General features: G+C 39.4%; 1 protein-coding gene across 1 annotated transcript in view; it reads left to right on the forward strand.

The window, feature by feature from the left end:
* Positions 1 to 22498, forward strand: part of Sdc2 (syndecan 2) — a 98374-nt gene extending 75876 nt beyond the window's left edge. Inside the window, exons 2-5 of the mRNA XM_055620012.1 lie at positions 8898 to 9009; positions 14276 to 14409; positions 18790 to 18925; positions 20127 to 22498. Coding sequence (XP_055475987.1) covers positions 8898 to 9009; positions 14276 to 14409; positions 18790 to 18925; positions 20127 to 20290 — 546 coding nt within the window. The 3' untranslated portion in view covers positions 20291 to 22498. The remainder of the gene's footprint in view (positions 1 to 8897; positions 9010 to 14275; positions 14410 to 18789; positions 18926 to 20126) is intronic.
* Positions 22499 to 24716: the final 2218 nt, after the last annotated feature.

Here is a 24716-nt window from a genome sequence, read left to right on the forward strand (position 1 = left end):
AAATGTTTTATCTGTAATGAATTGCTATTTAGGAACTAATATTCCAACCATTACTTTTAATTTCCATACATCATCCTCCTTTGGTGCAAAAATAGTGAAAAATGCTCCTCTTTAAAAACAGTTTCCTTTTTAAAAATTTTTTTATTAATTACACTTTATTCATTTTGTATTCCCCCTGTAGCACCCTCCCGTCCCCTCCCAATTCCTCCCTTCCTTCCCTTTCTCCACGAATGCCCCTCCCAAAGTCCACTGATAGGGGAGGTCTTCTTTTCCTTCCTTCTGGTCCTGGTCTGTTAGGTCTCATCAGGAGTGGCTGCATTGTCTTCCTCTGTGGCCTGGTATGGCTGCTCCCCCTTCAGGGGAAGGTGATCAAAGAGCAGGCCAATCAGTTCATGTCAGAGGTAGTCCCTGTTCCCATTACTATGGAACCCACTTGGACACTGAACTGCCATAGGCTACATCTGTGCAGGGGTTCTAGGTTATCTCCATGCATGGTACTTGGTTGGAGTATGAGTCTCAGGAAAGACCCCTGTGCTCAGATTTTTTTGTTCTGTTGCTCTCCTTGTGGAGCTCCTGTCCTTTCTATATCTTACTATTTCCAAACTTCTTTCATAAGATTCCCTGCACTCTGCCCAAAGCTTGGCCATAAGTCTCAGCATCTGCTTTGATAGTCTGCAGGGAAGGACCTTTCAGAGGCCCTCTGTGGCAGGCTCCTAACCTTTTCCCTGTTTAAAACAGTTTCTTTAATGTGATTCTTAAATATTTTTAATAAAGCTGTTAATTTTATAATTTGTGGCCTCTTTTTTACACGATTCATTCTCTCCAACCCCTTAGCATAGAGTTCTGTGATCTTATGAACAGAATGTCAAGGTGTTTTCTTAGACAGAGCTAAGTTCTGGTGGAGGCAAATCAGAAACGTGCAGCAGAATCCCGGGGAATCACGTTTCCTTTCAGAGTTTTGCAGCCTTTGGCCAATATGCACTGCTATGAAATGTTTGTTACTGGTAGAAAGAAAATATTACTGTCCATGGTTTTATTGTTCCTCTCATTTCACAAGATGTGCTCTTCAGATAAAGTAATCACAAACCACAATTTAGCACAACAGGACTGAACCCAACCTACCTCCCCTCTCTCTGTTACCTGTTTTTATTTATTTTATTTATTTATTTATTTATTTATTTATTTATTTATTTATTTATTTTATTTATTTATTTTATTAAGTTACTGAATAGAGTATGCTTTGATCAAGTTAACTACCCACGCCCTCCCCTTCAACTTCTCCCATAATCCCTCAACACTTCTCCACTTCTTCCTCCTAACTTCCCTTGCCTTTTTTTTTTTTTTAAAGCTCACTGAGTCTGTTTAGTCTTCTAGTGTGTATGTGGAAAAGTTCTTTTGCTGGGACGTGGGCAACTTGTTAGGGAACACATCCCTGATCAAAAGTGATTCTTCCACCCCAGTAGCCTTTATCTGCTAGTCGCTCTTCAGTTACAGGGACTCTTTGGGTCCTTTCTCCATGCAGGAGCTTTGACTGATTTAATCCTTTGTCTTTTGTGTGTAGCCAAAGCCACTGTGAGTTCCTAGTCTCACAGCTCCATGTGGAGAACAGTTTCACAGTAGTTCTCTGCATCATGTTTCCTTAAAGTCTCCTGTCTCTTCCATGGTGATCCCCGAGTCTTAGGAGTCTTAGAAAGAAGGTTATGATACAGAAATCCCATTTGAGGCTGAGCACTCTACAGGTCCTCATTCTCCATGCTCTGATTACTGAGTCTCTCTACTTTCCATCTTTTTCTCTCCTCCCCTCCTTCCTCTTTCCCATTTTTCTCCTCCCCTTCTGCATTCTTTCTTCTCTTTCTTCTTTTTCCTTCTTCCTACCCCCTTTTCTGTTGGAAATGAGGACTCACCAAGTAGTCCAAGAACCACACACCCAGCTTTGAAGTGCCTTAAAATACAAGGTTCTTTCTAAAGGGCTTGAGCCTCTGTGTTAGTTGGCATTGATTAGATGGCACAGGGTTCTTTTACAGCAGCAATGGAATGCTGTACTTGCCTTTAACACTCAGATTCACGTCTAGCTCAGCTCTCTACAACGCCGCTTAGTTTGCACTCATCTATCACTGCCACAGGCCCATGAGTCCTGGGTCGTTCCCCAGCATCAGCTGCAGCATCTCTCTGCTCTTTGAAGTCAAGGTCATTTACATGTTTCTGTCCCATAGGTTTCCCACGGCATCCTGTCAGCCCTGATTTGGATTGAGAATGCACATGGACCTAGAATTGTAACTGCTAAAAAAACTCCTTAGAATGAATTATTAAATCCAAACCAGAGATACTTTACTCCCTGTGCTTTGCTTACAATTTGTTCTATGATGATAGTTTTCACAAAATACTTACGAATAAGAAATAAACTCCAAATATCATTTCCCCCATCTCCTGCCAAACTCTACCAGGAAACAGCACCTCACTACTTCAATTAGAATTCATTAATACTGACTCTCTCCAACACCTGGATCTTTCAGGTTCAGTTCACAGTGTTTCTATTTTTACTGTAGTCTAAACTATGGTCATATGGAAATCAAAATATATACTGGAATATTGTAGCTTGGGAGGGAGAGAGGCAGGAATACTTTTAATAACATAGCTGCAAACATCTTTCTTCCTTCTGCTATTCCAAAAAAGGAGGCAGGCATGAGGCAGAGGACATCTGCAAGTAATGGACATTTTCTTTTCATTTGTCATGCATATTCATCATAACCCACTCACCATCCCTGGTGCTGCCTTGTGCATTGCTTTGGAGATCCCTGTTTCTGTTGGCAACAAGTTTAATTCAACAGAGGGTGCTTCCCTTCTTCCCTGGCTTGGGAATCTGAAGCCATCACTGCAAACAGAAGTATGACTTGGCAATGCGTTCTGTTCATTTGTTGTTGTTTGTTTGTTTTTATCCTTTGCCACCTTTTCTGTTGTGGTTGTTACCAAGGAGGAAGACTCTTATTTTCTTTAGTAAAACCAACTGTTTTTAGGATTTGTTTGTGTGTTTGTTTGTGATTTGGGGACCTTACACATGCTTCGCATGTGGTCTACTGATGTGCTACTTCCTTAGCCCAGACTGGTACTTTTTAAAAACAGACATATTAATTGAGATTCACAATACAATGGTTTTGAAATTTGGAAGTTACAGATGGGCAACAAGTGAAAATTGTCTCAAGGTGGGATTTTTTTAAAATTGGGTTTCTCATGATTATTATAAAGTAGGAGATGTGGCAAGAACTTAGTTGTAGAGGCATAAGTGTCTACACGGCTTACTTTCTTCAGTTAAGTGTTCTTCATCATGAAAGGGGGCCTCTGAAAACCAAGTCATATGGTCATAATGCTTCGAGAATAAGATGCCAGAGATATAGTTGCCAGCAAATGAACACACACTTAATAGTATGTATTATTAGGATTACTCATTGGCACCACATTCTAGATTAAAAAGAAATTAGAATGGAAAACAGAAACCCTGTTTTGTGTTCTAACGCATGGGAGTAGGAGAAGGGGGCTTCACTCTGTTAAATAAGCATGAAGGACCATCTGGACATACGAATCTGAGATATTATTTATCTAACAACCAACTTATTAGCTGGGCACTATTCAGTAGAATTAATAAACAACACAATAGGAAGCCAAATAGTTTTGTAGTTATGTATACATCAGCATCCAAGCAGTAAGGCACCTTTTCTGAAAGCAATAAATCATAAATTCTAGTTAACGTTTGAGTGTTCGTGGACCTCACAATGCTCTGGCAGGGCATTTTGGTTTAGGTACAGGGTGTGTTGATCATTGTGCTGAAGAAAGCACAATTTTATGTGAGAATTTTGGCTTAGGAAATTTTGGCTTAGGCTGCTTTTGACCAGATGAAGTTCCTTTTTCAACGAAGAGAAATGTCCACAGTTAGTACCATGCATTAACTCAGTGTGACTTTTTAAAAACCATTTCAGCCATTAACATGTTTCCTAAGTACTCCGTTGGGTCATTAGAGATAGTTAGTTTTTCTGTGGATGAGAACATTAGGACACTGTGAATACACTTTCTCAGCAAATTCATTTCTTTCCTTCCTTACCTGCTTCTTTTGTTGTAGTTTTTAAGACACTCTCACTGTATATCCCAGTATGGCTTAAACTTTCTTTGCCAACCAAACTGACCTTAAACTCTTATCCTCCTGCCCTAGCCTCCTAAGTGCTGGGATTGCACATGGGAGCACCTTCAGTACAAGCTCACTGGAGACATTTTAATGGGCTGGGGTTTCTCCCACAAGCATGGCCATCTGGGAACCTTCCTCACAGTTTGAGGCTAACTCAGCACACCCTTCTGTGAAGGCAAGAAAAAGCTGATATGTTTTCTCCAGATGTGGCATCAACTAGGTCATCTTTAAAAGGCCTAAAGACTCAGCCTATCAGAAAACTTTGACTTCTCTTTTTTATGCCCTCTTCTCATGCTGCCTCCCAGAACATACTGATGGCAGGCAAGAGAAGGGATGCAGAAGACACTGAAGACACCGAAGCCATTAAGTTACATGCTTAACTGAGCTATGTTTATTATTTTTTAAATCAAATTTTTATTGCAATACAAAATTAAATATTTTAAGATATTTTATACATATATTTATAATTTGCTCAAGATCATGCTTCCACTACTTTCCTCTACACACTGTTTTCTAATCACATACATGTGCCCCCACAAGTGCAAACACACACACACACACACACACACACACACACACACACACACTAGACACCACTGAGCCTACTGTGTATTAAGAACCTATACTATTTCATGTAGTTCTGAACTATGAGTTTCTCAAGAAAAAGATTTAAGAATGTTTTTCACTATGCAACTTCACCTTTTTATATAATTGCTTAGATGGAGTATATGTAGGAAAATGGTGTAAGCCTGGGAAATTGTTAGGTAATAGACAAGTCTCTTTAAATAAACCCTTAAAATGAGTGTTTGTGAATATTAGTAGATTTATTCCTTTGTTATATCCACCAGAGAAAGGATAAGAGTATCTTTGTCCAAAACTAGGTAGAGAGTTCTTTCTTTCTGCTGCATTTTAAAGATGAGATATTTCTCAAAAGTAATGTAAGGCAGCTGGAACCTGTGGCTCTAGGCAACTTCATCCTCCTTGAAGTGGACTGGATTGGTAGGATGTTAAGCAGAGAAGGAACTCGCCCAACCTGCAGCACGTTTCTTCTACATCCTACTTTCTTGCTTTCCACAACTTCCCTTCTGACCTTGTATTCACATCTTGAAACAGCCCAGAGGGGGAACTTCTAAAAGGGCAGCTGTGTTGTTCTTTGAACCCTGTTAGGCAACAGAGTCAGCTCCACCTCATAGTCATGGTGAGCCCAAATTAAACAGCCTCTCTGTGAAATTCCACAGTCTGTTCTACTGTAGGCCTCTGTGTTTTCCCCCTGGCGACCTTCTCCCAGTGGCTCTGTACTACTGAGCCACTGTGCATTTACAGAGCATATACTGTCAAGTGGAGTGGATGTTAGGCTAGGTGGAAAAATCAGTATCAATGGGTTCCCCTTTTCATGGCCTTAGAGAGATGCACATCACTGCATCTTAAGGGAATGCTGGTGCATAATTTATTAGCCTTTTCAAGCATGGTAACAGCAAAAATCTTAGTCTTCAGAAATGGCACTTGTCTTTTGGGACAGTGTTTTGAAGGGAATGGAGGAATGGGAAATTCATGGAGCATTGTCTGCTACAGGTTAAAAAGAGCCTTGTTTGCTCTTAAAGTGAACTCTATGGAAGGATGAGGCTAATCCCCACTTTGTTGCCAGAGTTCCTGAAATCAGAACATGGGAGAATTATTTTAATTTGATGTCAAAATTAGTTGCACCCCAATGGATGGTGGAAAAACAAATAGTTTCAGTTGCCTCCAAACAGATTAGACATCTGGCAGCCTTGAAATACCCTTGGTTTCAGGACTAAACTGGCTGTAAACAGACTCGATCTCTAGGTTTCCTCTGTCTCTGTCTCAAGTCCTATAGTAATCCAGGCCCACAGTCACCTCTTAAGCCAGTGGCTAATAAGTTAATACTACCCGGTGTGCTATAAATGTGATGTTGCTGCGATTCTCTGAAGAATCCCACCTGCCAGACATTGGGACAGAGTGCTGGTCCAGACAACTGGGTCATCTAACAACCAGAAACTTGTTTGGGATATAAGAATTAAATATCTCAGTGTCAACACTGCCATGTCAAATTTCTTTGGAAAAAGAGAAACTATTTTCTAAAATCTTCTTATAACCTTTACAACCCTGGGTCGCTTTAACAGATGCAGTGTAAGGGGTGGGAAGTGTGGAAATGCTGACCCCCAGGCTTTTCAAGGTTTTGTTTTTGTTTTTTGTTTTGTTAAACTATAAGGATACTAGAGGTCTTGGGATGTGTGTTACTGAAACCTGAGTCAGGGGTTGCTTAAGCCAATGTGATTTAGTAATCTCAGTTGACAAATATTTATTGAGTACTCATGCACTTTGAGCTGGACAAAGAACAAGGTCACACAGGTTGTTCAAGACCTGTACCGACATGTTGTTGCCATCCAGAGGCAAGGAGAATACATATGAGCAAATTAAAAACGTCAGCAAACCTCTCTCTTAACTGGCACATGTGCTGCAAAATCAAAAGCAAGTTCATACCTAGGAGACATTCAAGAAAAATGGCTAGAGAAGTCAGTGTGAAAAGTAGGCCTAATTTGACATAGGTATATGGTTCCTTAGGTAAGTTAACAAGACAAGGTTTAATCCAGCTAGGACCAACAGTAGCTGAAGGTGGGAGCACAAACTAGTTCAACACAAAGAGTATTTCCTGGGTGCCTGCTAGATGCCAGGCACTGGGATTCAGTCATGTGGAGTTTGGAGACACAACAGTATCTTCTTGAATACCGAATACTGTTGAGTCCAGGATGCTCCTTGTATACCAACAAATGCTCAAGTCTTTTATATAAAAGGGTAAATTTTGCATAGAGCTATATGTATCCAGTTTTTTTCTTGTGTAATCTAGGCTACTAATAATGGCTAATACAAAGAAAATGCTATGCTAATAGCTATTTTTTATGGCAAGAAGAAAACATCTGCACATGTTCAGTACAGATTTTTTATTTACATTTACTTATTTATTCTGAGACAAGATCTTACTAGTAGCCCAGGCTGCCCTCAAACTTGTGATCCTCCTATCTCAGACTCATTAGTACCATTATATACTTTAAACACATAGGCACACATCCACACACAGAATTTTTTTTTCAATCTACAGTAGTTTGAATCCATGGCTGTGGATACCAGGAATGCAGAGGGCCGTGTGCACAGTCTTTTCCCTCAAAAAAGTAGAGAATGTAATGGAGTCAGTTGCATAGGGTGACAATATGTAGGAGTCTCCATTCAGTTTGCAAGCATTGAGAATTAAAGTGTGGAGTGGTCAGAGGCCTGGCACCGGCCTCAGGTTACAGAGGGAAGCTCTGTGTGACAGGAAAGCTTCAGAACATTCTTGGCTAGAGTGGGAGAGGTGTTATTCATGCCTGCAAACCAGTCTGCTGGAACCCAAATCCCTAAGGGCTATGTCCTCTGGGTCTGTCAGGGTGACATCTCAGAGTGGTTCCCATCTTTTTTTTTTTTATTTTTTGGCATCAAGGCCTGTGGAGAATGTGGGCTCACATTTAAAATCGGTCTGCTTCCCCAGCCAGCCCCTGAAACTTGAGAGGATAAAGTGCTGTTGTTCAGAGCCCATGCCTGTTAGTCTTCCCAGGGAGGTTCACTTGTATTGACTGCTGAAACCAAGTTTTATTTTTAGTAGAAATCTAATGGAAACCAACATAGGAAGGGAAACATTTTTTATAATTCCAGTGAAGGACAAACATCCAATTTGACCATTAAAAATAGGATAATAATGTGTATTGCCTGCTCAAAAGCAAACACTGTTTAGAAGCTGCTAGTCTGAGATATTGGTGGCCAATATCAACTTACTAAAGCCTTTAAAAAAATCTGTCTCTGTTCTGTCTGTAGTTCATGCAAGTTATTCTTTTGGCAAGATTAGAGTGAATTTTAATAGTAATCTCTTATTGAAAACCTGAGAAGCTGTGGAACTGGGATTTTGGTAACTTGAGCCCTCTCCGCATTAAGCCTAAGATTTGCTATCACCAAGTGCCAGTAATACAAGAAAAAGTACTCTTGTGGGTTTATCTGTATTTGTCATTAAACTTCGCTAAGCCAGGAAGCCTGAGAAGTGGGCTTGCTGTGGGCCCTTGCCATTGGCAGATGAGCCTCATTAGCCCTGCTCCACATAGGTTGAGTTGCCTGGCATCAGTGTGGGCCTCATTTGTACAGAAATCTCTGGACTTCCTCAGCAACTTGATAGCACTCATCTATAGTGAGAAAGCCAAGCAGGCAAAGCTGGTGTGCCTTGATGGGTCCCTAAAGTGATTAATTTAATTTTGTGTCATTATACCTTGTCTTATGTTTCCAAGAAAGTCTTAAATGATTTGGCTTTCTCCATCAAGGAATCTCATTTGTGACAGAAGGAATGTCTGAGAGAGTTTAATAACATGGGACAACAGATACTTAGACAAGTTTAGTGGAGTGGAATGAACTAAGTCTATTCCATAGCTTGGATATCTGTGCTATAAGATTAAGTCACATGAGTTTCCTTGGGGGCATTAGCAGGATTGTGTGGTGGTGGGGGGTCAGCCTTTGTTTTATGTAAGTTGCTAGTGCATCCTGGGTAAGGGGTGACTAGACTTGAGCATTCAGAACACAGCCATAGGGACTGAGGACTTCAATGCAGCAAGTGCAAAGTTTGAATAGTAGACAAAGCAGAGCCTTTCTTAATCTGATCATTCTGAACTGCTTGGCTTTCGTTTCTCAGAGAGCAGAATTGACATCTGATAAGGACATGTACCTTGACAACAGCTCCATTGAAGATGCTTCGGGTGTATATCCTATTGATGATGATGACTATTCTTCAGCTTCTGGCTCAGGTAAGGCTGCCTGTTGGATGGCTTTCTCTATACATGGGCATGCACACATTTTCCTGTGCCTTCTTCCATGACCAACATATCATGTGTCATAGTCAAGAGCATGGAATGGGAGTACAAATTCTAGTACTTTGTAATTTAACTATAAGAACCTTTGAATTTAACTTTTCTGAGTCTCACTTTCCTCATTTAAAAAATTGAAATAAATAACTGATTTAGTTAGGGTTCCATTGCTGTGAAAAGACAACATGACCATAACAACTCATATAAAGGCAAACATTTAATTGAGGCTGGCTTATAGTTTCAGTTTAGTCTGTTATCATCATGGCGAGCACCATGGCAGAGTACAGGCAGGCACGGTAAGGGAGAAGGAGCTGAAACTTCTACATCTTGATCCACAGGCAACAGAAGGAGACTGTGTACCACACTGGGCATAGCTTGAGAATAGGAGACCTCCCAGACTCACCTTCACAGGACAAACATCCTTCAACAAAGCCACAGCTCCTAATGGCACCACTTCCTATGGCCAGGCATTCAAAAACACATGAGTCTATGGGGGCATTCCTATGTTCATACCACCACAACCACATAAAGCCTTTTTAGGGATAAAGGGAGTTGAGGTGTTAGTCTTTAATTTTATTGTTCAAGTTTTCAGAGTATGGCCATAGAAACCACACTTCAAGAAATCCTTCAGATAATCAGTTTCATAAAACTCCTGTTTATGTTAAAATTATACACAAGTATCAAAACTTACAGGCTTTTAGAATATGTTGCTCTTCAGTAAGAGGAACAATGTTGCAGACATGTATTATAAAGGTAGATTTGTATCTTTGACTTCTTCGGTGTATTAGTTACCTGCAATGCTGCCTAACAAACCATCCCAACACTCAGTAGCTTGCAGCAACAGGCATTTGTTTAAGTCTTCAGGTTTGCCATTTAGGGGCTGGCCCCCCATGTGCTTGCATCTAATACTTGGCTGACTGTCTTAGTTCTGTCATGTGTCTGGGAAAGCTGAGCAGACTTGGCTGTAGTCCACATGGCCCTTCATTCTCCAAGTGGCCAGCCATTTTTTCTCAGAGTGAAACAGAAATCTAATCCTAGACTTAACAGCTTGGCATAGCATCACTTCCATATGTGTGTGCATATGTGTATGTGCTTTGATAGTACAGTGATTAATGTCAGTATTTAGCTTTATTATTTCTGTGACCAAGTTCCTAACAGAAATGTCATAAGAGAGGAAGGATCTATTGTGATTCATGCTTTCAGATAGTTTGTTTGGTCCTCTGTGCTTACGTGGAACATAGCATTTGGGCTACATAATGGAGGAGGCCTTTCACCTCATAGTTGACAGGAAGCAGATATGTGAATGGCAGTGATGACTAGATACAACTTCTCAAGATATGCCCTATTACTAACATCCCCTGCCATTTAGAGTCTCTAACACCTTGCAAAATAGCACCACTAAGTGGCAGGACCAAGGGCTGAATACATGTGTCTATGGGGGGCACATTTTATATTCAAGCCATAATAACCAGGGCCCCATTCATGCATACCACTGAGCAATGCTTTGAGCCCCAAGTTGCACCTCTCAATGAGAAAACTATTATCACATTGCAGAGGATGTACATACAAGGATGAGTAAATGAGCCTGAACACTTTTATCAATATATTTAATCTGGAAGTGTTTCATCTGTGCCAGGAATGGCTCCCAAGAAGCAGAGAAAAAGGAAGAGCTGAATATATAGTTAGTGGACAAACTAGAAATGTCTGGCCAGTAGCTTAGAAGAAAAGTCTTAGCAAGACCTTTTTTTCTTAGAGTGTCTATTACAGATTAGATTTAACTATGGTAGCTGTTGTGCTGAATATAAATATGTGACAAGAAAATTGGCCTAGGTTTCAGAATGCTGTAGAACAAATGAAAGTCGATTGTTCCTGGTGAGTATCTAGATTCAGAAGAGTGTTTGAGTTTGAAAATGGTCAATCTGAGAAGATAAGACACAGTAGCTGACCTAGTAACAATGAGTTTCCTCCCTATCCTGCTGTAAAAATAGTCTGAATTATTCACAGGCGCATGATACATCTCACACATGCACAACGGGTGTGAAACAGTTGCTCTCTGTAGCCCACAATACTATTAATATCTTTCACTCATAGCACCTGCTTTGTTTAGCACCTCAAAAGTTCCTTGTAACTGTCATTTCAAAGAGTCCTGGAAAATAATAAATACGGGTCTTTGTGGACCCCCATTTCTTTACTGATCTCATTATTCTTGGATTGTTGGAGATCTGCAGAGGTTGCCTAGTTCATTTTGCTGACTTCTCCCAAGACTGTGTTTACATTTAGTAAACTGGAAACAGGGCTACATGTCTCCCTGCCTTATTCAGTTAATTGGAGTGTCACATTTGAAGCCTTGAACCCATTCATCAAATGGACTAGATGAAGATAAGGCTTAAATGTGGGCAAATTTCTTAGGTAAAAATCTAGCTATAGGCATTTTTTTTCTGTATAAAACAGGAAAGGAATTATTTCCTACTTTAGAAACTACATTGAGTTGTGCTGTGGATTTTTTTTTCAACTTAGTGTGTGTAACTAATATTTGTGAATAAATTTGTACTGGGAAATGCCATATCCTTATAACAACTCTGTTATAAAGATATCTCTGATTCTGTTATATTTCCACTTTCACATGGAAAAATCCAAGGTGCAGAGAGATTAAAGAGCTTGCTTACATCTCACTCTGTAATGCTGTCAGAAAGTAATGGACCGGGAAGTGGGGCTTGGGAGAAGGGCTTGTCCTTCAGTTCCTTGCTGTTTTACCTCTCGTGTTGTAAAACCCCATTCTATCATTAAGAGGCCTTGCCTCACAGATGCCCAGTCCCAGCTAGGAACACTGAAATCCTTCAGTGTTTTGTTCAGTGTACCATATGGCCTAGTTCCTCTCATGCTATCCAATAGAAAAGAAAATGGCCTGGAACAAAATGTCTAAAGGCCCGGAGAGCACATTTCAACAAAGAGAAGGGATCCACATTATATACATACGGATTCTGAGTAGGACCCAACAAACTTAAGAGTCTTCACAAGAATTTGTGAAGTCCTCCACACCAGGGCTAAACTCTTGAAACGCACATAGAGAAAGATGTTTTCTACCCAAAAGAACAAGAGTCCATTAAGCAAAATCTAGAAATATAAAAATAATAATCATTATAATGCCACATGATTGGTGACAACACATGATTGGTACTGTCCAACAGAAATAAATAATAGAATTCTGGTTAAAGATGACAAATTGAACAGAAAAAATTGCTATATTCAAGATAAAGTGATATTAAAAGAATTGAACATGAACTCACCAGAAAACTGGGAGAGTAACTTCAACAAAAGCCACAAAGTTGAAAAGCAAAGTTGAAAAACAGTACCAGTCCTGACAGACTTGAAAAGAATGCACTGGCCAGCGTGGGAAAGCATGGGAACAGAAACCATACCACTGCAGAAGGCCACACATGCCCAGAAATGATGGCGTAAATGGAGGGTGAAAGTGATGCCAGCCTCAGGGTGAAGAGTTGAAAAGTGTCCTTAGGAAATGAATAGACCTTACCTCCATGATAGGTTAACCCTCCATAGGTTACTTATTGAATATAGCAATAATTGAATATAATATTCCTTCTTGCTGCATTTTTATTTGATGGAATAGGCAAACAAGTTCACACTGGCCTCTTTTATAAGGTGCTAATTCATTCACCAGGACAGACACAACCCTCATTGCCTAATTACCTTCTTAATGTCTTTTCTTAATATTGTGTTGGAGACAGCATTTCTACCTATGACCTTGGGATGTGGCGAAGCATAAGTAGAAAGCATTGTTATTAAACACACACACACAAATAAAAAAACATTTTTATAAGGGAAGGGATGAAGCCAAATCATAAAGAACACTTGTTATCTGCCATTTTGGTGAAGGAAGCGAAATAAGTCTGTGTACAATAGGCCGAAATGTAGGAGAAAATTAGGAAGCTGTAAACTCGCAGAGAAATAGGATGTATCAAGGAGATAGCCATCCCCACTGTCCAATTGTGCTAGGAATGTTTTAGTCAGATTTCTATTACCATAACAAAATATCTGAAATTAGCAGTTTGAAGAAGAGAAAATGTTAGTTGGACTCTCAGTTTTGAAAGTATAGTCCATGGCTGATTGCCCAGTTGCTTTTGAGCCTATAACCAGGCAAAGCATCATGCTTGGAGTGTCTCATGGTAGACAGTTAATAAAAGAGACACTGAAGGGGTCATGATCACAGTATCCTGTTCAGGGGACTGATCCCCAATGACTACTCTTCCTGAAGGCCTCAACTTTTAAAGCAGTGGTTCTCAACCTGTGCGTTGCAAACTCCTTTGAGGTTGCATATCAGATATTCTACATATTAGATATTTACACCACAATTCATAACAGTAGCAAAATTATAGTTATAAAGTAGCAATGAAATAATTTTATGGTTGGGGTCACTAGAATATGAGAAACTCTATTCAAGGGTCACAGCATTAGGAAAGAACCATTGCTTTAAAGGTTTCACTATCTTCCAATAGCACTGTGAGTTGACTGTGAGTTAGACCAGCACATGGGCTTTGGGGGACACTTATACAACCAGTTTCAGTTGGATTATGTGAGTACCACTTAAAATAAAGCCATTCAGTATGCCAAAATGGAAGACATTGATGATCTTACAAAAACTATGTACAGTGAATGGCAGGGCCAATCCAAGTTGGAGGAGCAGACACAGTAGAGGACAAAGGAAGACAGGAGCAAATAGAGGACCATACCATTTTGGGAAGGTTGGCTCTAAAATGTTAGAGAAGGCAGAGGCTTACCATGAGACAGGCAGTCAGCTGAAGGAGAGTTTACACTTTTCATGTTTAGATTGGTTCTGGGTTTTGAGATGGCATGTTTCAGCAGAGACAAAATATCATATAGCAGAAGAGATTGAATGCGCAGACGAAACTGAACTGTGGGAGGGTTCAAGGGTGGCATTGTGCAAGCACACAGTAGCTAAGAGCTCAGCTTGGTTGGGTTAGGACTTTCTCTTTCTCATGAAAAAACAATTGTCATGCTACCCAGAGCTCCTGCAAACTCACTGAGACCACAGGACTGTGTGTGCTAGAAACTTAAAGCCTGGCATCTTGAGAGCATGATTCTGAATCAACATTCAGTGATATTGCCTGATATTGTTAAAATCTGTGTCATAAGTCACGTGCTCAGCTAATCTTCACTTTTTTCGTAGGAGCTGATGAAGACATAGAGAGTCCAGATCTGACAACATCTCGACTGATTCCAAAGATCTCATTCACTAGTGCTGCTCCCAAAGTGGAAACCATGACACTGAAGACACAAAGCATTACGCCTGCTCAGACCAAGGTGCACTTGTGTGGCATTTCATTAACATGTACTTGTGAATAATGCTGCCTTTTGACTGCACAGAACAGTTCTCATGAGAAGCACCACTTGAAACTATATTGGGACAAATAGCCCTTCAATTCTACTGCTACAATTGGACCTTCACTCTTTAGCAACTTTTTACAGTTGACCTGCTTACTGTTCATATCACTTAGGCCTGTCTTCCTTAGGAATATACTGTTTTTAACATGGTACTTTCCCTTGTGGAGCTTCTTTAGCTCAGTTACAAAGCAAACTCTTAGCCTATTTAGCTTAAGTCAGATTTTTTTTTCTCCTTGTGTCAAAAAGCATTTGAAACTTTAGATCTCCTGGGGCAGGTTAAGGAGTAAGTCTTCCAGTCCTGTCTTAAGGTCTCAGTGAATGTCAAGGCCGCTGTTGGTGCTGCACACACTTGCTCCACTCTCAGATACAGGTGTAGCTGGTACACCTGTAGTTATTTCTTGTGAGAGCGTACTTAATCAGAATGAGATGGTTGGACTTAGAACAGGGAGAGCAACTAGCTAAAGAAAACACTGAGTCCATGCATTTGACCTTGTTAGCATTATACTGCAATTAGCTACTCATACACTAATAGATAAGCTATTTAATATGAAAACTGTTTATTAGACTCTAGTGAAGGACTAAGCTTTGAATCCTGGATCTAGTCCTTTTTCTTGGATGATTAGAAAGATTAGATGTGACTATTATGTAGCAAGCACATGAGGCCTGGTTTCACTGTGCAAACATTCATTGAATTTGGTGGAGCAGAAGAAATCAAGACAGTTCACCAAAGTGAGTAGTAATTTAGTGGTAGACTTTACATACTTTAGGCATGGCATTCTGCTTATGAAAGCTTAGCAACACAAGCATCCTGTTTTTTAGTTCACCTTTATGTTGGTTTAGAAACAAGATGCTACCAACCTCTTGCAAGATGCAGGTTTTGTGGCAGGCATTGTGGAGTAAGAAGCACCCCTCTTCTGGCAGGAACACAGGCAGGCTTTTCTTACTCTTTAGAGTACCATGTTCTTCCTCTTCTTTGGTTCTTCTCACTTATGAAGTCATGGCATAAACAAGTGGCTCCCTGCAGAAATGCAGTAGCCAAGAGCTCAGCTCTGTGTGGATTAACACACTCTCTCTAGGATTATGAGGCATCAGTACTATTGCCAGCAGAGTGATTCTACAGCCAGGAAACAGGAAGGCAAGGGGATATTCTGTGAAGACTGGGGCAGACATACCTACCATTTTCTGGGATCTGTTCCATTGCTATCTAAGTTGAATGAATAAAAGAAATGAGGAGGGAAGAAACGAAAAGTAGCAGGTGCAGTTGGTGGTAGGATTGCAAAGTATGTCAGAGCATGTGTGATAGCTTGTGTTTCTGTGGAAAGATGATTCAGGTCTCTCCCTATTTTATTTGATCTCTTCTAGCAATGTTTTCAGCTCAGTGACCATTAAGCTCAGTATCTTGAAGTCAGGCTCTTCTGAGGAGTTTTGGCTTTCAATCCTCACAGTTTTATCCTAAAAACAAACAAACAGAAAAACCCAACTTCATTTTGATGCAGATTTCTAGACTACTGACAAGTATGGATTTATACTTGATTTAAGTTTTTACAAACTTAAATCAGTTTTTACAAACTGGCCCTAAAACATAGCTTTAGTTTATAGACAGACATTTTTGTGGATGATTTAGAAATTAGAGAGTCCTAAACATGTTAATGCAAATATTTCTATTTTTAGTTGCATTTAATGTAATGAAAAGAATTCATTCATTTGTGAGAGTTTTATTCAGTATGTTTCACACACACTGTTCTAGGTGCCGATGATGAAGATATTGATGATGAATAACAACAATAGTAATTTTTTGTTTCATAGTTATTTGGTACAGCTATGTTAAGCCTTGCGTCTAAGTTGCCATTAGTGAAGATTATGCTTTTGACTAAGTCTCACAGCAACATTGCTGTCATGGATATAAATATTTTATGTAATTTGTTGTTCAGATATGTGACTGAAGAGTGAAAGGAGTCTTTCCTTATTTTTGTGGAGCCAAGTCTTTTCCCATTGCATTTTCACAGCCCCTAGACATCCAGATACAGATTCAGTAAATTTTCAGTTAGCTTCATTTAATTATCTGTGCTCCCTTTTCATAATTACATAGACATACATGTGAGAGGCATTTCATATTGGCTGTGTACTAGGCAGTGTTCTCCTTATCACAGAGCCTGTGCTTCTTCTGTTCAATTGAGTATTTCAGCTTAAAAATGATTGCTCTGCCTAGAGTACCTTGAGGATTATATACCAACTGACCACTCTAAGTGCCATTTCTGTGGGAGAGCTTTCTAGGTCATCCCTTGAACTAATTTTTTGTCCCCTTATTCAGAAGTTTTGTCAAAGGGAACTGAGCAAGTCAACTCTTAAATAACTTTAGGGACTTAAAGTATCAACAGGTGAAACTATGTGGCTTGTCTTAATAATGGAGTAAAGATGAGAAGGATTACACATACTTGGGGTCAACGCTTCAGTGTCTTTCTCATTTCCTACAGTGTTCCTCACATCTTTCCCTGGACACACATTACCACCTGCTTGATTTTTCTCTCCCCTGTCCTAGCTTCTAACAGCATGGCAACCAAAGCAATGCTGATGAGCAGTGAAGCGTCCTCTTTGATGAGGACGCAGATAAGCCATTCTCTGATCTGCTGCCCGCTCCACCAGGCAGCCAGTTAGTGATGGGAATTCTACAAGAAGAAAATGGAGAGAACCTGCAAAATACTGTCAACAAGCTTCTCTCATCTGCTTTTTTGGACACAGCAGGACTTAGGAGGGCTGTCCATATTTTCTTCTCTACTCAGATAGAAAACAGTGAAACTTGGCTGTGAATTTATGCAGCAATAAAAATGATAATTTATGGAAATCATGGCAGCTTAAGATTTTTGAAGTACAGGGGTTCTTGCAGCTTTGAAAAGAAAATGACTCTGTCACATGTCATGACTTCCTGTGCTTGGTGGAAGCCTTGTGTGTTCTGATCACTGAGATGGGGACCTATTGATTCCCACTGATCATTGGAGTTCAAGTAAATGCACCTTGTCTAGCTTTTGGTCTTTCCCAGACATAAAGATGATTTTGCCTTCTTGATTAGGAAGAACACTAACCCTCACAAAGCAACTGAACAACACATGGCACATTACTGTGTTTACAATGTCTGGGCATTCTTAGAAGGAATCAGATAGGTTTGGAGGGGTAGGAGGCTCACTGTCTACCAGCTTTAAAGCTTGCTCTGGCTGGTTTTATGCCAACTTGACACAGGCAAAAGAGGAAGAAGCCTTCGTTGAGGAAATGCCTCCATGAGACCCCAGCTGTATGGCATTGTCCCAATTAGTGATCAATGGGGAAAGACCTAGCCTATTGAGGGCAGTGCCATCACTGTGCTGGTGGTCCTGGGTTCTATAAGGAAGCAAACTGAGTAAGACAGGGAAAGCAAGCCAGTAAGCGCTACTCCTCCATGGTGTCTGCATCAGCTCCTGCTTTTAGGACCCTGCCGTTTCTGTCCTAACTTCCTTCAGTAATGAACAGCATGGACCTATAAGTCAAATAAACCCTTTTCTTCCAAAATTGCTTTCTGGTCATGGTTTTTGGTCACAGCAATAGAAACCCTAAAAAGGTTGACAATGTCTTCCCATCAATAGTATTAGCAAATGATAAAGAACTTCACCTGATAGAGAATAGCAGCTAATTAGAACCTAACCTCTCTAGATCAGGGGTTCTCAGACCACACCTTAATCTGAGAAATTTTAAATAACCATAAAAATCAGCAAGCCAAGTGAACAGAATACTCAAAGGGGAGAGAGAGAGAGAAAGAGAGAGAGAGAGAGAGAGAGAGAGAGAGAGAAAGAGGATGATTGAGAGAGAGATTGGAGAGAGAAAGAGAGCCTGCCTCATTGACTTGGAAGTTGGTTATCAAGCTGGCCAGAGCCTTAGGATTCCACAATGCCCCATACATAATTTTTCATGGGACTTCAAGGTTTCAAACTCAGGTTTTCATGCTGGCAAAACAAGCAAGCACTTTATGAACAGGGATATATTCCCAGCCCAGAAAGTGAAGATCCTGAAAATTGTCAGCTAAAAGAAGTATGCATATTATTCTTATATTATGTACTCATTAACTACCCATCTTGGCTTCTGTGATAACAGAACCACAAGCTACATGGGTCCAAACTTGGGCCTTAACCATTGACATATAAATTATGATTGCTAGTATTTACTAAGCATGTTTTTGAAAGAATGGAAATTGGGGATATCTTTAATATTATTTCTTCTTCCTAGAAAATTTTTAAAGAGGAATATTTATGTTTTCTTTCTTCCCCATACCAGTCACCTGAAGAAATTGACAAGGAGAAAGTTGACATCTCTGAGGTAGAAGAGAAGCTAGGACCTGCTGTAAAAAGTACAGATGTGTACACAGAGAAACATTCAGACAATCTGTTTAAACGGACAGAAGTCCTAGCAGGTGAGTTGCCAGCTTTGTCAAGTGGGAAGGAACTTAGAGAGCTTCATTGGGATAAGTGGCATTCAGTGGCCAAAGAAAAGCACGATGCACCTTGCTGGCCTCCCAGAAGCAATCTTCAGGTTTTTTATTTCAGAATGACAGGTGAGAGGTTGGAACTACTTCATTTTTTTCTGTTAGCTTCTCTGCACTCTCCTTCAGCCAGCTAAAGGCTGAAGTAGGAGACAATTTTAGGTTATAGTCCATTATGTCAAGGACATCAAAGAAGCAGAAAATTGAAGTAGTAAGATTGAATAAGTCCAGAACTGTTGGATGTGGGGACAGGGCAGGAGATGCCAGTCAGAGGCCAGTGCTCCAGGTCACCCTCCCAGTCACCAACTTCAGAAAAGGAGCGTGGACAATTCTGCGACATGACAAGAATTTTATCTCTAGTTGAAATTCACAGATGAAAGTGCAGGCTGAGCATCACTAATAGAACATGATGCCACAAGTGGGAAGCTCCGCTTCTGGAACTCAAGATGCATTGCACCCAAAACACAGACTCTCTCCACAAACCTTGTTTCATGAATAGAATTATTTGTTAATGTGTGTAAGTTTTTCTTTGAGCTATGTGTATAAAATATCTATGAAAATATGAATGTATTTCATGTTTAGACTTGGCCTGTTTACTCATATCTCATTCCATGTACATAGATAGTTCTTTTAAAAAAGTCCATATATCAAAACACTCTCAGTTACAGATATTTCTGATCAGAGATAGCCACTGAAGCCTATGCTGGTACTTATTTTAAAGAAGAAGATTTGCAAGATTTAAAAACACCTATAAGGGTCTCCTAAAATTCAAGAATAGGTAGACATTTGCATCCTTTTTTGTATGTATTCTTCATTTTTAAATACTGTTAGATCATGTTTTGTACTTTCACTGTGCTTAGAAGATTACACTGTAAAGTGCAAGCACTAAACACAAGTATTTGAAAGTGTAAACTTAGTTGAAGTTACAGCTGGATTTTTCTTATGGAGGGCTTTAGGTTGATATTACATACCTTCCTGAGAAATGACACTGTTGAATACAGATTTTCTTTTTAAAACTTGAGTTCTCAAATTAAATTTTTTATTAAAATGTCAATAGATTGAAATTGACCAAACTAATTTCTGCAAACCTTGAACCTCATGAAAAGGACCTCTTTCTTTTTGTTTGTTTCAGCTGTCATCGCTGGTGGCGTGATCGGTTTTCTCTTTGCCATTTTCCTCATTCTGCTGTTGGTGTACCGTATGAGGAAGAAAGATGAAGGAAGTTATGACCTTGGGGAACGCAAACCATCCAGCGCAGCTTACCAGAAGGCGCCTACTAAGGAGTTTTATGCATAAAGTTCCCACTTAGTGTCTCTATTTGGGAGATCACTGAACTTTTCAAAATAAAGCTTTGGCATAGAATAATGAAGATCTTTGTTATTTGTTTTGTTCATTACAGAGCCATACTGGCCCTTTAATGATAAAAATTCCATTGTATTTAAAACTTCACGTGTTTCTTTAGAATGACATAAAGTAAAAATTTAACATCTTCAGTGTTGTGTGAATAGCAGTGGCAAAATATTATGTTATAAAAACCCTTGACATCCATGGAATTGATTTGAACATCTATGTGCAAATATAAAATGATTGTGTTTGTCCTCCGGTTCAAAGATGATGGCTGTTCCCCTCGTCAGCATGTCTCCAGTTGACCTTACCAAATTAGTCTTTGTTAATTTATCTCTTATTCCTCTCCTCTACCCTCCCTTCTTGTCCTCTTCCTTAAAAACAAAACCTTATGCCTTTTATAGCTGTAACGGTGCAATTTGTCTTTGAATGATTACAATAATGGTAATTTAGTGTATATGTGATTTTTTTCAAATATGAAAACCTTAACTTCTACTTAATGTAATTTTTTAAAATGTCAGACTGTCCATTTTACACTTGCTTTATTTTTCGTTACCTGTAGCTTCAGGCAGATTTGCAACAGCAAATTAATGTGTAAAATTGGATTATTACTACGAAGCTGTTTAGTCCTAGCTATCTAATCAGATCTTCTTTTGTGAGGATTTGACATTACTGACAAGCCTCAGCAAACCCAAAGATGCTAACAGTATTTTGAGAAGTTGCTGCAGATTCCTTTGGCCACTGTACTTGTTAATTTCTTGCAATTTAAAGGTACGAGAAAGAGTTTAAAGAAAAAAGATCAGTTTTTTTTTTTCTTAAAAATGCATTTAAGTTGTAAACATCTTTTTAAGCCTTTGAAGTGCCTATGATTCTATGTAATTTGTTGCAGACTGGTGTTAATGAGTATATATATATATATAACAGTTTAAAAAAAAGTTGGTATTTTATAAGCACAGACAATTCTAATGGTAACTTTTGTAGTCATATGAATAGACGCAAATTGTAATTTGGGAACAAACAAACTACTGAATAAATCATGTGGCCTAATATTGAGAATGTCACTGCTATAAATTTTGTACATTTCTTATCTAATGTACATCCCCCCTTTGCCATGACTGGCCGTCTGCTCTCAGTGATAATGTGGGTTTAACTTCTGAGTATTCCACTGTGTCCATAAGTCAAGACCAAAGAGCCCTCAGTGAGGCTGTTTATTACCAGATCCACCTCTGAACTGGCCAGAGGAAGTGTGTGTATCATCCCGCATGTGTCTGGGTTCAGGGATAGGAAGCCTGCCAGGGGATTTCAAGGTTTGCAACCTTTATAGAATAGCTACTGGCAATATTGAGACAGATGCCTTCTTTTGCAATTTACTCTTAGAAGTATAAATTCCAAAGAAGTGAAGGGACCTTTCTCGAAGTAGGTATCTGGGGATCAGTCCTATAGAATAATTTCCCTGTCAAAGCTCCCCCGGAGATTAGCAGAAAAAAAATTTGAGGAACACCACAGCCACTCTATGGGGCAGGAGAGAGGGCAGGGGAGGCTCTGGATGTTAAATGACAGCTTTGCTACTTAGGATGGATGTTTCTAGAAAAAAGTACTACCAGAGGAGGAGATGGGGGTATCCTGGTTGGATACTCACTGTACAGAGCATTTCCTTTTGCTGCTCTATTTTCTATTTTACCATTAATTTTATTTTTAAACTGTGAGCCGTGGACATAGAAAGAAGACAGCAAGAACCGCAACTTTTCCAGCATAAAATTTACTTTTAACAAAGTTTGACTGTTTCATTTGAGAACTTTCCCTGGACTTGTCAGAGAACTCATTCAAACAAAATTAAAGCAACACTTAGAACAGTGTTTTATCTGAATCCTTAATGGCCTTAATTCCCAAATTGCTGTCAAATTACAGATGTAATTCACCTTGTTTAGGATGATTAAAAGGAAATGACGGCCCTTCCAAAGCTGCACAATGCCCCTCAATTACAGAGGCTGAGAATGTAGTGGGTATACCTCTAACTGTGCAAAACAGTGAAATCCTATTTGTAAAACAACTTGCTTGGGATACCTGTGCCAGGAAAAAATATTCTGGCAAATATTTTGTCACTGCTGTAAAGCAAATTTGTTAAAGTGCCAAAATAAAGTCTGTCATGCTGAAAGTAAATCATTGTATAGACTCACATCCAGTTTTCTGTACGCTTTTTGCTCAGTTTTTTTTCCTTAACTTTTAAGATACAGTAAATAATATCATAAAACTGTTAGTAATCATTACTGAATTCAGGAAAATTTTGGTAAAATACAAATATTAAAGCCAGTGTGGTATTTCCTGCTTTTTAAAGCCATATGTGAATGAGTTTCCTTGTGTGAGTATTGCTTTTTCTTTGAGAGACTTACAGTATTCACATTGCCCTGTTTTCAGCACGTGGTGGGAGAATGGGAAGAGTGAGTTAATAAATAAATAACGTATCTAGTTGCAGGTAAAAACAAAACCAAACAAACAAACAAACAAAATATACCTGAAACTGAAGGTTAGTACCTGGTTAATAAAATTGAATTTAGCTGGACAAGACAGAAGCTGCTCTCAATTTAATGTTAATAGTTGATAATTTCTTGTCACTTGTCCAGTGGATTTATATCTAGGAAGCTGTTTACTTTACCACTTCAATCCAGTTCCCTTACTGTGGATAAACTGCAGTCAGAGCAGTTAGTGTGGGGTGTAGGTACAATGGTAACTAACCAGAACATAGGTATCTTGTACAGATAGCCTAAAGAAACTAAAGTGGCCAAAAAACAATAACTCCATAATTCTTAAGTACTTATGTGTTCAAAATCTTAGACATTTTCAAACTTCAAGAAAAAAATTTAAGTGAGGAACAAAATTATAAAACCTAAAACTATCGCAGGGTTAGTTTGGTGTGCTGGTTAGTTTTTTGCCAACTTGATATGACCTAAGGTCATTTGGGAAGAGGGAACCTTAATTGAGAAAGTGCTTCCATAGAGTCAGCCCATAGGTAAGTCTGAGGAGCCTTTGCTTTTGAATAATCATTTGTGAACAAGGGCCCAGTGTACTCTGGATGCTGCCTTGAGCAGAAATGAGCAAACAACAGCCAGTAAAGACTATTCCATGGGCTCTGCTACAGTTCCTACCTCCATGTTCCTGCTTGAGTACCTGCTCTGATTTCCCTAAATAAAGAATTGTGGCAGAGAAATAAAAGCCAAACAAGCCCTTTCCATTCTCAGTTGGTTTTGGTCAATTTTTTATCACAGCAACAGAAAGCAAGTTAATACATTTGATAAGCATTATCTTTTTTAACCTTATTTGAGTTAAGTAATGGAGTAGAAGCTGTACATTTCAAAAAAATATTTGGATGACACATACCTACAGGATCAGCTGCATAGAGTCTAAGTCAGGGAATCACTTCAGTCTAGAAGTTTGAGACCAGATTGAGCAATACAGGAATGACACATTCCCCTGAAACAAGCTCTAAGGCAGTGTTGAAGTGCTGAGGTTTGGACTAAGTGTGTGGTTCTGGCAGATTTTAGTGATCTCTTGTATTGCTTTGTTTGCATCTAAAAGACCCTGGGTTAGATCCTCACCACTCACCAAAATGAAAGCAAACATGCAATCAAGGACAAAGTCTAGTAGGAGATTCTTAGCTCTAAGTCTCTAGCAAGCAACTAGAGGTCCTAAGCAGTTTCCAATGAACTTCAATCAGGACAAATAAAGTGGTTGCTCCATATTAAATGATAAACTAAAGTGCTGTTTGGTCTTACTATTTTATACTTATAGTGAAATTTGAGACTTGCTCATTTCTAAGGAATTACATTAGGCCATACAGAAAACCTTAAAAGACATAGAATTAATGGTAAAAACTGCATTCAAATGAAGTTTGTCCTACCATGTTCTGACTGTGACAATGTCACTGCAAGGATTTTAAGTTCTTGTTTCTTGTTCCTTTGCTCTGATCAGACACTTTTATGACCAAAGAACCCTGGTGGCTTTGGAAGCAATTTGATTCCGTGTTAGTGGCTGGAAGGCTATAACCCAAGATGCCAGTTCAGCTCACTATTAGTAAAGTGAAGCTTTACAGTTTGGTTTTTTGAGCATACTGAACTCAAGATTCATTGATTCCAGCTTTGCTGGTGAAATGGTTAAGTGTGAATTATTTGTGCAAGCAACTGAAAGTTCAATCAATGAAATGCTTGCCTACTGAGTGCACAGGGCACTTCAAGAAGCTGAGGACACAGTAAAGACTGATGTAGGCAGATTAAGTCAGTAAATGTAAATGAAGCCCATAAATGGAGCAATTTCCTTGGGGTTAGTGACTACCCAAGATATAGTGCAGTCTGAAGGACTCAGAGTAGAGAGGTACTAGGTATGT

The sequence above is a fragment of the Psammomys obesus genome, unplaced genomic scaffold, assembly GCF_907164565.1.
Source record: "Psammomys obesus unplaced genomic scaffold, mPsaObe1.curated_primary_1811, whole genome shotgun sequence".
Lineage (NCBI taxonomy): Eukaryota > Metazoa > Chordata > Mammalia > Rodentia > Muridae > Psammomys > Psammomys obesus.